The sequence below is a fragment of the Triticum dicoccoides genome, chromosome 3B (assembly GCF_002162155.2).
Source record: "Triticum dicoccoides isolate Atlit2015 ecotype Zavitan chromosome 3B, WEW_v2.0, whole genome shotgun sequence".
Taxonomy (NCBI): domain Eukaryota; kingdom Viridiplantae; phylum Streptophyta; class Magnoliopsida; order Poales; family Poaceae; genus Triticum; species Triticum dicoccoides.
The window spans coordinates 187,801,940-187,815,309 of NC_041385.1; the positions used below are offsets into that span (position 1 = coordinate 187,801,940).

Here is a 13,370-nt window from a genome sequence, read left to right on the forward strand (position 1 = left end):
CGCCTTCGACGCCATCGCGTTCAACTCTCGTTGGTCGACTTGCTGCGTCTCTCGTATATTGCTCCTCTCGTTGGATGTGGAGGGCTAGTTTGCGTTCGTGCTGCGGTGAAGAGGGTACCTGGGGGTCAGCCCCCCTTTTGAAGGCCCGGCCTGAAGAAATCGACTCGGGTTGGAAGGCCCGTATGTTCCGAGTCGAGATCGTTCGCCTCATATTCGTCCACGTGTAGCTGCAAAGTAACGCTGAGACCATCAGCCTTCACCGGTTCACCCGTTGGGCCCGTCCCTGGCGGCGACCGGAGTTTCTTCTTTTCTTCTCCCTCTGCCAAATTGATGTGAGCTTTTGTGTCCTCAGTTCATCTCCGCCTGAGTCCAGGATGGTGGCCACTGCAATGTACGGCCGGAGGCGCCAGCGACCTCAGGCGCCCTTCACTCGGCGGTGACCGACGCTTATTCTTCATCTCCCTCCATCAACATTATGTGTGTTCATGTCCTTCATGTTCTCTCCCAATCGGTCTGTTTTTCTTTTTCTGCCTAAATGCTATCTACACATTTACGTGTTGCGGCAGTGGGAAGATGGAGCCTGGCCGAGGGGGAAGATAGATGAAGTATGCTGCTAAAGTGGTTCCCCCACTGTAAGATCCGTTATCCCCCTTTTGATTCTCATCCCCAATTTCATTCCGCGCGGTTCGTGTTTGTCATACTGGATTTCATTTTTTCTAACTAAAGGAGTGTGCCGTACTGGATGATGTTAAGTATATATGTTGTGTTTGTCTTGTATAGGCCCAGGCCCATAGTCTAGAGTGAAGTATGTTGTGTTTGTCTTGTACAGGCCCAGGCCCATAGTCTAGAGTGAAGTATATTGTGTTTGTCTTGTACATGCCCAGGCCCATAGTCTAGAGTGAGGCCCAGGCCCATGTAACCTTGTATATCTCTCTCTCCTCCTCAATACAGAAAACTGTTCGGTCATTCTCTCTTCCTCACGTTTTCTAACATGGTATCAGACCAGGACCAAACCCTAGACCCTCTTCCAGCCGCCACCCATGAAATCGCCGCCGGTGAGGTGATTCAGGCGGATCTGTCTGGTGAGGAGACATCCACATCGCTGCCCCATCCCATCTTCGTCATCAACCTGTAGGAGCTGCTCTCCAGCAGCTCCTCTGTGTGTCCTCATAGCTACTCTGTGAGAATACTTCCCCTGCTCTCCAGCAGCCATCTCCAGCAAGCTCTTGGTGCCTTCCCTGCTCTACAGCAAGCTCCAGGCGTTCCCCCTCCTATCTAGCAAGATCCAGCAAGCTCCTCCTTCTATCCAGTGAGATCCAGCAAGCAGCAGCCAGCCTAGTGGGTTGTTGCTCCTGTTTGTGGCTGTCTGCTGCTCATCTCTTGTTGCTGCCTGCAGCTGCTATCAAATTGGGTGTTTCCAGCTGCTGGCCGCTCACCACTATGGCAAGAAATGATTTCGGATTTGGTTCTTTGATCATAGATATCAAGCTTGATTGTTCAAACTACAGGGAATGGGCATTTTCTGCCCGGACTATCTTGAGGACGGCCGGTTTTGTTTCTCATCTGACAGATGATCCACCTAGTCCAAATGATGATGCAGCAAGGAAGTCTTGGCAAAAGATCGATGATCATGTGATGGGAGTTTTAATTTTGGGTGTTGAACCCTCACTCCGAATGAGTCTTGAGCATCACACTTCAGCTAAAGAGATATGGAAGTACTTTGAGCAGCGCTACCTTCAGCCCAACAGTGCACTTCATTTCTCCTTGTTGCAGAATTTACACAACACTCGGCAGCCAGAAGACATGTCCATAGAAGAGTACTATGGAGCTTTCACTCGCATCACTGGGCAGCTAGGTTCCATGGTTCCAAAGGGTAATTCTGGTTGTGAGTCATGTGCAGCGAAGGAAAAGTACGACCATCAGACTCTCATGTTTCAGTTTGTGATGGGTCTCAAGCCAGATTTTGAGAACATTCGCACTCAATTGCTTGGTCGTACGACTCCTCCCACCTTGACAGAGGCACTTGCTAGCTTGATCGTTGAGGAGACTCGTCTCCGTTCTCTTGGGACTACTTCTGCGCAGACTCTACACACTAGTGTTCTGGCTTTTCCTCAGCGGCCAGGTGCCTCCAAGGCCACACCTTCATCTGTCATCTTCTCGTTCTGCAAGAAGGCAGGACACCATAGAGATGGTTGTTTCAAGCTTCATCCAGAGCTGTTAGCTGAGTTTCAGGCTAGACGGGCCCTCAATCAGCAGCGTCGTGCACCCCAGGCTCCTTATCAGCAGCAAGCGAGGGGTGCTTCTGCATCTGTTCTCTCTCAGCCCATCGTTGCTGCAACCCAGCCTTGGGTTCTGGACTCTGGAGCTTCTTTCCATGTGACCTCTGATCGCTCTCACCTTGTGTCTTGCCAGCCAGTGCGGGATGGTGTCTCTGTTCAGACTGCTGATGGTACACCTTGTTCTATTACTCATCAGGGTTCTCTTTGCACATCCAAGTTTTCTGTTCCTGCCATCTCCTTTGCTCCGGAGCTGCCCATGAATCTTATGTCTGTTGGCCAGCTTGCTGATATGAACTACTTTGTTGGTTTTGATGACTCATTTTGTTATGTGCAGGACCGTCAGAGCAAGAGGGTCATTGGAACTGGCCATCGCCGTAGAGGATCCACATCCCTCTACATCCTTGACACCTTACACCTTCCTTCAGCTTCCACCACATCCGCATTCCGGATGGTTGCATCAACATCAAGATCCACTTCGTCGTTTTCTTTTGCCCAGTGGCACCATCGCTTAGGTCACTTGTGTGGTTCTCGTTTATCTACACTTGTTCGACAAGGTGTTTTGGGTCATGTTTCCATAGATGTTGGTTTTCACTGTAAGGGTTGTAAGCTAGGAAACAAATACAACTTCCATACTCTTCCAGCACTACTCATTCTAGTCATCCTTTTGATTTAGTGCACTCTGATGTATGGGGTCCTTCCCCATTTGTTTCAAAAGGTGGCCACAAACATTATGTCATATTTGTTGATGATCACTCTCGACATACTTGGGTCTATTTTATGAAGCATCATTCTGAGTTGTTTACTATATATAAGGCTTTTGTACATATGGTCCATACTCAGTTTTCCAGTGTTGTTCATGTTTTTCGTTCTGACTCCGGGGGGGAGTATCTATCTACTGCTTTTCGCGAGTTTCTCTCATCTGAGGGTACTCTCCCTTAGCTTTCATGCCCTGGCGCCCATGCTCAGAATGGCGTTGCTGAGCGTAAGCATCGCCATATTGTTGAGACAGCTCGTACCCTTCTGATTTCTTCCTTTGTCCCCACTCATTTTTGGGGTGAAGCTATCTCAACTGTTGTTTATCTTATCAATCTCCAACCTTCTACTCGCCTTGAGGGCAAGTGTCCTGGTGAGGTTTTGTTTGGTTCTCCTCCCACGTATGACCACCTCCGTGTCTTTGGTTGTACTTGTTATGTTCTTTTAGCACCTCGTGAGCGTACCAAGTTGACTGCTCAGTCTGCTGAGTGTGTCTTCCTTGGATATAGTCTTGAACATAAGGGCTACCGTTGCTATGATTCTTCTGCTCGCCGCATTCGCTTTTCTCGCGATGTCACTTTTGTTGAGGATCAACCCTTCTTCTATTCCCCTTCCACTAAACCATCATCCTCAACTTCTTTAGAGTCTACCTCGTTTCTTTCACTTCCACCTATCTTTTTAGATGAGTCCATAGCTGAACAACCTTCCTCTGTCCTAACATCAGAACCATCTCCACCACATGTTTCATCTCCTTCCTCACCAGCTCCTTTCTCTCTTCCACTAGCTCCACCTCTAGATAGTCTTCCTTTCCATTACACTCGTCGTTATTCTACTCCTCCAGCCAGTACTTTCCATTACACTCGTCGTTCTAAAGTTCCATGTGACACGCAGTCATCTATGCCTTTGTCTTCTACTCCTCCAGCCAGTACTACTGATCCTTGCACTGACGGCTCTTCTCTAGCAACGCGATACAAGGACTTGTATGCAGGGGTTGTTTCTAAGCCTAGTACCTATCAGGAGGCAGTAGTGTCACCTGAGTGGCAACTGGCTATGTCTGAGGAGCTTGCAGCCTTAGAGCGTACTGGTACATGGGATTTGGTACCATTACCTCCTCGTTCAGTCCCTATCACTTGCAAATGGGTGTATAAGGTTAAAACCAAGTCAAATGGTTCTGTGGAACTCTACAAGGCTCGCCTTGTTGCAAGAGGTTTTCAGCAGTCTCATGGGAAAGATTATGATGAGACGTTTGCTCCTGTTGCTCACATGACTTCAGTTCGAACTCTAATTGCTGTGGCTGCTACTCGGTCATGGAAAATTTACCACATGGATGTGAAGAATGCCTTCCTTCATGGTGATTTACATGAGGAGGTTTATATGCAGCCACCTCCAGGTATCAAGGTTCCATTAGGTCATGTTTGTCGTCTTTGAAAGGCTCTTTATGGGCTTAAGCAAGCCCCTCGTGTCTGGTTTGAGCGGTTCAGTTTTGTGATTCAAGCTGCCGGTTTTTCTCCTAGCGAACATGACCCTGCACTCTTCATTCATACATCTAATCATGGCCGTACATTGCTTCTACTTTATGTAGATGACATGTTGATCACTGGAGATGATGTTGGGTATATTGATTTTGTTAAGAAAAAATTGAGTGAACAATTCAAGATGTCAGATTTGGGGTCTCTCAGCTATTTTCTCGGGATTGAGGTTGAGCACACCAATGATGGTTACTATATCTCCCAGCAAAAGTACACTCAGGATTTGATTCTTCGCTCAGGTCTCACTGACACGCATTGCTGCTACACCTATGGAGCTTCATTTGCAGTTGCGTCCTACTGATGGCACTCCTCTTGAGGATCCCTCTCGCTACCGTCACATTGTCGGCAGTCTAGTGTACCTCACAGTGACCAGACCTGACATCGCACATGCAGTCCATATTCTCAGTCAATTTGTCTGTGCTCCCACCTCAGTTCATCATGGTCACCTATTCCGAGTCCTTAGGTATTTAAGGGGAACTACATCTCGCCGCTTGTTCTATGCTAATTCCAGTCAGCTCCAGCTTCATGCTTACTCTGATTCCACTTGGGCGAGTGATCCTATTGATCGTTGCTCGGTCACTTGCTATTGCATATTTCTTGGTACATCTGTCATTGCATGGAAATCAAAGAAGCAAACTGCCGAGTCTCGCTCCAGCGTCGAGGCAGAGCTTAGGGCTCTCTCTACTACTACAGCAGAGATTGTATGGCTTCGCTAGCTATTGGATGATCTTGGTGTCTTATGTCATACACCAACACCTCTTCTTTGTGACAACACTGCTGCTATTCAGATTGCTAATGACCCAGTCAAGCATGAGTTGACCAAACACATTGGTGTGGATGCATTTTTCACTCGATCTCATTGTCAACAATCCACTGTTAAGCTACAATATGTCCCATCAGAGCTTCAAGTCGCAGATTTCTTCACCAAGGCACAAACTAGAGATCAGCATAGGTTTCACACTCTCAAACTTGGTGTATCAGATGCTCCTGACCCACCTTAAGTTTGAAGGGGGGGGGTGTTAAGTATATATGTTGTGTTTGTCTTGTACAGGCCCAGGCCCATAGTCTAGAGTGAAGTATGTTGTGTTTGTCTTGTACAGGACCAGGCCCATAGTCTAGAGTGAAGTATGTTGTGTTTGTCTTGTACAGGCCCAGGCCCATAGTCTAGAGTGAGGCCCAGGCCCATGTAACCTTGTATATCTCTCTCTCCTCCTCAATACAGAAAACTGTTCGGTCATTCTATCTTCCTCACGTTTTCTAACAGATGAATGCTCCAAAACTAATTAATTATTTTCATAACCACATTCAAGATACTAGTTTGTTGCTTTGATGTCGTGTTTGTTCGCCAATGCTGATTTTTCAGGCTGGATCATCATTTGTGAGTGCCATTCTTAGTATTTGGCGGTTCAGTCTATTTACCCTTCATTTGTTTGGTTGTTTGTAAGAAGGAAGATTTGATGAGGGATATCTACACTTATGCCATAGATCAGAGGGGAGATTAGAGGGAATTTGCTCGTTTAGTTCTGAAGAATTTGTGGTGGATTGCGTTTTGTAGTGTGTTGGCGTTCTGCCAACAATCGATCATGTAGCCATATGTAGTTTCCCTGCAACTTTGTTTATCATCAACTTAATTTATTCATTTCCTGTTATTTAGTTCTTCATTATCATTTATCCACATCTGAAACTAGCCTTTAGTATTTAGATTCAGAAGCACACTTAGCATTGAAAATGCATGTCCATTTGTTTCTTCAGTTTTCTGTCCATTATATGCCAACCTTCCTTGCCCTTCCTACTACCCAATTTCACACTAAGAATCTCTTGAGTCATGTTTATATATAGTTGCTCATTTGCTTGTGAGTTAATTCATTCTTCAATCAGTCTTCATATTCATTGATGAAAAATTACATTGTTCGTATTCATTTATCTTTCTTTCTTCTTCGGTGTTATTCTGAATAATCAATGTCTCTCTTCTCAGTTTTTCCAGTGTCTCTTTTTACCATGTTAGTCACCGAAGAAAAGTATATTCTTAGTCCCCAGTCGCTGTTTCATCAGAGTCCTTTTGAGCAATCATTCACTCTTTTTTATTTCATTCACTTTCGTTAGTCTTGGGGCTGTTCTCCCTTTCTTTGTTTAGTCCTTCTCATTTTTCTCATTCTGTTTATTAAGAACTTTTCATTTACTCCTTTCTTTTTCTTGTCATTTTTCTCCTTTCATTCTTCATTCTTCATTTTTTTCCTCTAGTCCCTTTATTCTTTGTTATGACATTTATTTCAGTATTTCTTCAGCCATTTGCTTCTTCATTTTTTTATTCAGTTTGTTTATTCTTCATTTATTTCCTTCAGCATTTTGTTTTCTTCAGTCGATGTTTGTTTTTCACTTTAGTAACTTCCTTTGGCGTTTTGCTTGCTTCATTCTCTGTCTTTCAACTATTTAGTCATCTTCTTGAGTTTTCAGTCAATCTTTCCTTTTGCTTTCTCTCAATTTTATCAATTATTCATTTTTCATTGACTCTTCCCTTCAGCTTTTTCTCAATTTCATCAGTTTTCGTCCGCACTTTTAGGGTTAGGTGTCATTTTGTTCAGTTTCATGTTTAGTTTCGGTGTTAGGTGTCATTTTGTTCAGTTCGGGTTATCTTTTCATTAGTATCCAGATTTTAAGCCCCTTTGTTTTTCTTAGTAAATGTTCAGTCAATCATTACATTAGTAAAAATCTGTTTCTTAGTTACTATTTTTTGCTTTAATAAGTTATTTCATTCTTTTGTTTTGAACTACTCTCATTTCCAGTCCAAGTTTCAGAACAACTCTTTATTTCTATAACTTTTTGTTACCTTTTCTTCAAAAGCAAACTAGCATTCCTGGGATTTTTTAGCTTAAGAGTTTGTTAATAAAAAAACAAGAATATGCTTTAAATAATTTATATCATTCTTTAGTTATGAACTACTCTCATTCTTCAGTCCAAGTTTTAGAATCACTCTTTATTTCTATAACTTTCTCTTCCCTTTTCTTCAAAATCAAACTAGCATTCCTGGGATTTTTTAGCTTAAGAGTTTGTTAATAAAAAAAAACAAGAATATGTCGATGGCTGATGGCAGATAGCATTTTTTTGGGGGTTAGACAGTTATATGTGCAGTCAGTAGTTTTCAGTGTTAGGTGTCATTTTCTTCAGTTTTTTGAGTTACCACATAGGTAGGTTAGTTATCTAGTTTAGCAAGTTTTCGGAAAATTTCCATTTCCATTTCCATTTTAGTTTCGTATTTTTAAGGTGTTCATTTTCCAGATTGAATGGGGGTGTCACTGGCATCCTCCAGACAATATTCAGTTTATGAGTTTTCTGGTTGTGTTTTCAGTCTATATTCATTTATCATTTCAGTACAAGACCGCTGACAGTGGTGTCACTTCCAGTGGCTGTAGCAGCCAAGAAGGAGCTGCCTGTTGCCGACGGGGCTCAAGCGGTGTTACTTTTTAGTGGCTACAGGCAGTAGCAGCAAAAACCAAAGCCCTGTATATTCTGATGGCTAAACTGGTAAGCATCTCACCAACAAAATACTTTATCCACGTGCCTCGTCACCATGGTGTGTATGTGTGTGTTTAAAAATGTGAGGCTAAGGTCAATCATCCACCTAGTTTTTGGTAGTACGAGTACAACTCTTTAGTCTTTAGTGCACACTAAGTTTCTTCGTCAGTAACCAATTAGCCAACAGAAATATACATGCAAGGAGGGGAACGAGAGCATGAATGTATGCATGCAGATGCAGCTAACAATAATTGTTATATTCTAATTATCATTTTAGTTATTTACTCCAGTTTTCATTGTCATTTGACAATTGCATTACCAGTATGTGGTAGATCAGTATCAAAAATTTCTTATGGCTCGTTGGAAGTTTCTGAAGACAATGGTCAACAAACTATTTCAAGTTCGTGCATGAGATGCATCCTGGAGTTCTTCGGTACTTCATTCTTCCTGAGTATTCGTTGAACATGGAGAGAAGATCAGTTTCCCGGAAAAAAAAAGAGAAGATCAGTTTTCTTCTTCAGTTTGTCTATGTCCATTCATTCAGCCATCAACTCTTCAGTTTTCATTTTTTTTAGAAAAGGAGCATTACCCCCGGCCTCTGGGCAATGTATGCAGCCATTTTATTAATTATTTACAAAGACCTTACAAAATAGTACATCAAGTCATCTAAAGCTACAAGCGTAGCAACAACTGTCGCTACTCCTATCCACTTGATGAAGAGGTGCCGATAGCCCGAGCCTAATACCAGACAAACATCCCACGAAAGCCTAACATCTAAATCCGGAGGCCCCGACCAAGCCACATACTGGGTTTGGGGTATAAACCGATCTGAAGCACTCTCATGTGTCATCGCCGCCATCTTCCACCAATCCATCTTTAGAGCAGAAACTAACGCACCGACCTTGCCAGGCCTCTGTACCATCGATGCCACCATGACACCAGACAACGTCCTTCTCCTGTGCGAGTCCATCTCCGCGCATCGGACGCCGAGTCTCCACTGCGCCACGCCGCTGAGATCCGCCACCCTCAATGTGTAAGATGAAGCACCGCTCCACCAAAGAAGCCGTCCACTGGTCCCTCGAACGCGTGTACACCTCCAAGAATGACGCCCCCAAGGGGGAAACGACACCAGAGCGCCGCCGTCATCCGATCTACTGATCTAGGGTTTCCCCCGGAGGTGGCAGAGAGTGCCTTTGAACTTCTCCAGGGCGATGCCTTCAAGAAGTGAACGACGCAGACAACACCGCCACCGCTGGCCTTGGCAGCTAGCCGAGACCAGGTTTTCACCCATATCTGTTTGAAGAGCCTCCATCAAGCATCTTGTGCATGGACCGCCGCCATATCTGCTGGGGATTGGACGAAAGGGATCCAGGACGCCGCTGCCTGACCGACCATGGCACCACCACAGTGCCTACAGCCGGCACCGTCAGGCCCACCACGCTTGCCTGTAGATGCACACCGAAACCACCGGTCCGCCCAAGCCCATCTGGGCAAGGCGAGACCCAGGATCCCGGCCACCACCACATGGGCGCCTCTGCCACGGGGAGGTCGCGCCTCCCCTGTCGCCGCCGGGATCCGCCGCTCCTTGCCGCTGGATCACCGCTGTACCATGCGCCGCCGCCGCCAGGAGATCTCGCCACCACCGCGCAAGGGAGAAGGCCCCGCCGCCGCCATCACAGGCCAGGCTTCGCCGGCACGACCTCAGGCGGCAGCAGGAGGGAGGAGACGAGGGTGGCGGCCTAGGGCCGGCGGCGCGATCGCCCCCCGTGTCACCTAGGGAGTCAGTTTCCATTTATGTGCTTTTTGTTGTCAGTCTTAGATTGAGGTGGTGACTGGTGAGGGGTATAGGAGTTTGTCAGTCTTGTCTGCCATGTATTTTCATTCAGTTTTTACCAGAATAGGTTTTTTCATTCATTTCAAATTGCCACTGATTTCCAGTTTGTCCCTCCGGGTTCAGTTATTCTACAGAAGACATATAGTTCAGTTATTTGACACTTTTGTGTTTCCATATGCCTAGTGTAGCTCTTTGATAGTTCATATGGGAGTCAGCTTTCCTTTCTTCTTCATTTCCTCTATGACCTGGCTAAGCTATCAGTCAGTCAGCTAGAGTCTAGCTCTTAGTCATGTTCAGTCTTTCATTCCTCTCTTCTTAGGGGTTGGCGCAGCAGTTCTGATCACCATCAGGAACAACACTCTGAATGAAGTGAATATGATGATTGTCTTCGACACCATCTAAGTAGCAGATTGTTGTTGTCTGTGTGGGATGGTAATAGGTTTTTGCAAGGGCCAGTTAGGGGACAGGCTGAGTGCAAACATTTGCTTAAAGGTCCAAAACGGGAAGGTAGAATTCGACCTGAAACGGGATGTAAAACAGACTTTTTTCAGACTGAGCATTGACTGAAATTACAACAATACATGTGTCACAAACTGACTGGACATAAAAAACGACCTAAACCAAAGGGAAAAACACATAACTGATAACTAGACACCCCCAGGCTACTCTTTTCCTTGACTCGTCTGTTCTAGACTGCATCTACTCAATTACTCCCTCCGTAAACTAATATAAGAGCGTTTAGATCACTATAACGGAGGGAGTACTAAGTAAATCAAGCATATCAGTGTCTGACAAATGAAAATAACAGAGGATCCTCCAAATCTTGTGCAGGAGCAGAGGGACGGTTCAGTTGACAGCTTAGGCTAATTTCACTTCACTGCCCGAAAATAACACGAAATCACGCACGCTTTCTTTTGCGACAATAATGAGATTCTAATTCACGAACTGCATTTATATGATGCAAGTTCTTAGTTCTTAAGAACGAAAATTATATAGTACATGAAAGGAATCAACAATACAAAGTGATCAACGAAGAGGAAATATATAACAGAAAGAGTCTACAATAATATTCTAGTACTTCAGTTTCTAATAATGGTTACTGGATCACTTGTAAAGATCGTCTTCATCCTCATCAGCAGCAGCTGTCGCGGAGGTGTGGACAGCAGCTTCTGCCGCCTGTGGCTGCGCTGGGAAGCGGAACTCGGTGCCAAACCCCCTAGACTGTTCCAGCGTCTGCGCGAACGCCTGGTACTTCCTGATGTCAGCATCGCTCACGCTCCGCCTCGCGTACCTCATCGACTCCTCGAAGTGAGACGCCTTAATCTGAGCCACCTCGTCTTCCTGACCGCCGTCCACCTCCATGGTGTCTTTCCCCATCCTCTGCCTCTCCATGTCCTTTTCAATGTCTTCTCTGATGGCGTACTTGCACGCCCTCTGGCAGATCTCTGTGATATCGGCGCCGCTGAAGCCGGCGGTGAACCTAGCGAGTGCACCGAGGTCGACGTCCTTGGCCACGGGAGACTTCCGGAGGCAGGCCTTGAAGATCTGGTGCCGCGAGGCCTCGTCCGGCAAGGGGATGTAGATAAGCTGGTCCAGGCGGCCGGGACGGAGCAACGCCGAGTCAATTATGTCCGGCCTATTGGTAGCGCCGATGATGAAGACAGTCTTCTTGGCGTTCATGCCGTCCATCTCAGTGAGCAGCTGGTTCAAGACCCTGTCCGCCGCGCCACCGGCGTCGCCCACTCTGCCGCCCCTTTGGGTAGCGATGGAGTCCAGCTCGTCGAAGAAGAGCACGCACGGCGCAGACTGACGCGCCTTGTTGAAGATCTCGCGCACGTTGGCCTCGCTCTCGCCGAACCACATGGTGAGCAACTCTGGCCCCTTGATGCTGATGAAGTTGGCCTGGCACTCGTTGGCGATCGCCTTCGCCAACAAGGTCTTGCCACATCCCGGTGGCCCGTAGAAGAGGACGCCCTTGGACGGTGACATGCCGAACTTCTCGAATTTCTCCGGGTGCTCCACCGGGTACTGAACGGTCTCTTGCAGCTCCCTCTTGACGCCGTCGAGGCCGCCGATATCATTCCAGGTGACGTTGGGCACCTCGACAATGGTCTCACGTAGTGCAGACGGGTTGGTGCCGACGAGAGCCGTCTTAAGGTGGTCATTGGTGACGGCCATGGAGTTCAAGATCTCGGCATCAATGGTATCGTCCTCTAAGTCGATCACGTCCATCTTCTCCCTGATGCACTGCAGCGCCGCCTCAGTGCAGAGCGCGGCCAAGTCGGCGCCGACGTAGCCGTGCGTATCCTTGGTAACCACCTCAAGGTTGACGTCCTCGTCCAGCTTCATGTTCTTGGTATGGATGCGGAGCACTTCGAGACGCCTGACCTCGTCCGGCACGCCAATGTCGATCTCACGATCGAACCTCCCGAAGCGCCTCAAGGCGGGGTCGATGCTGTTGGGACGGTTTGTGGCGCCCATGACAATGACGTGCGCGCGGGCTTTCATGCCGTCCATCAGAGTCAGCAGCTGGGAGACGATGCGCCTCTCAACCTCGCCGTGAGTCTTCTCCCTGTTAGGAGCGATGGAGTCGATCTCGTCGATGAAGATGATGGAGGGCGCGTTCTTCTCGGCCTCCTCGAAGGCCTTCCTCAGGTTGCTCTCGCTCTCTCCGGCCATCTTGGACATTATCTCCGGGCCGTTGATGAGGAAGAAGAAGGCCCCAGTCTCGTTAGCCACCGCACGGGCGATCAGAGTCTTGCCCGACCCGGGAGGGCCGTAGAGGAGGATGCCCTTGGGAGGCTTGACGCCAATGGACTTGAAAAGCTGCGGATGCCTGAGTGGCAACTCGACGAGCTCCCTGATCAGAGTCAACGGTTTCCCCATGCCACCCACGTCGTCGTAGCCGACATCGTCCAGCCTCTCCTCGTCCTCCCGCTTGACGGGCTCGCCCTCGCAGAATATCTCCGTGTCGGGCGCCACGACGCAGTAGTCCGCCGCGGGGTCGATCTCCATGACCTTGAACTCGACGCTCCGCATGCCGCCGCGCACGAGGAAGAGGTCGCCCTTGTGGACCGGGCGGAAGGCGTCCACGAAGTAGGGCTTGAGGTAGGCGTCGAAGAGGTTGCCCGTGATGCCCTCGACGGTGTCGTCCAGAGGGAGGATGTGCACGCGCTTGCCGAACTTGGCGTCGTGGCACAGGTGCACGGACACGACGTCGGCGATGCGCACGCGCAGGTTGGAGCGGGCCACCTTGTTGATCCTGACCTTGTGCCCCTCGCAGGTGTCGTCGGGCAGTGCCATGCAGACCGTATTGTGGCGGCGTTTGCCCTTGAGCAGCACGATGTCGCCCTGGAATATGGAGAGCTTCTCCATTGTGGCCGGGTGGAGGTTGCACACGGAGTTGTCGTCGTTGGTGGCGGCCTCCTCCACCACCAGCCGGTTCGCCGCCTTCTTCGACGC

General features: G+C 47.7%; 1 protein-coding gene across 1 annotated transcript; it reads right to left on the reverse strand.

The window, feature by feature from the left end:
* Positions 1-11,012: 11,012 nt before the first annotated feature.
* Positions 11,013-13,361, reverse strand: LOC119281122 (cell division cycle protein 48 homolog). The gene has a single exon (XM_037561743.1). The coding sequence runs from the start codon at positions 13,281-13,283 to the stop codon at positions 11,013-11,015; it is 2,271 nt and encodes a 756-aa protein (XP_037417640.1). The 5' UTR covers positions 13,284-13,361.
* Positions 13,362-13,370: the final 9 nt, after the last annotated feature.

Excerpts from the sequence above, each read along its gene's own strand:
- LOC119281122 (XM_037561743.1), bottom strand. The coding sequence starts at position 13,283 with ATGGAGAAGCTCTCCATATTCCAGGGCGACATCGTGCTGCTCAAGGGC.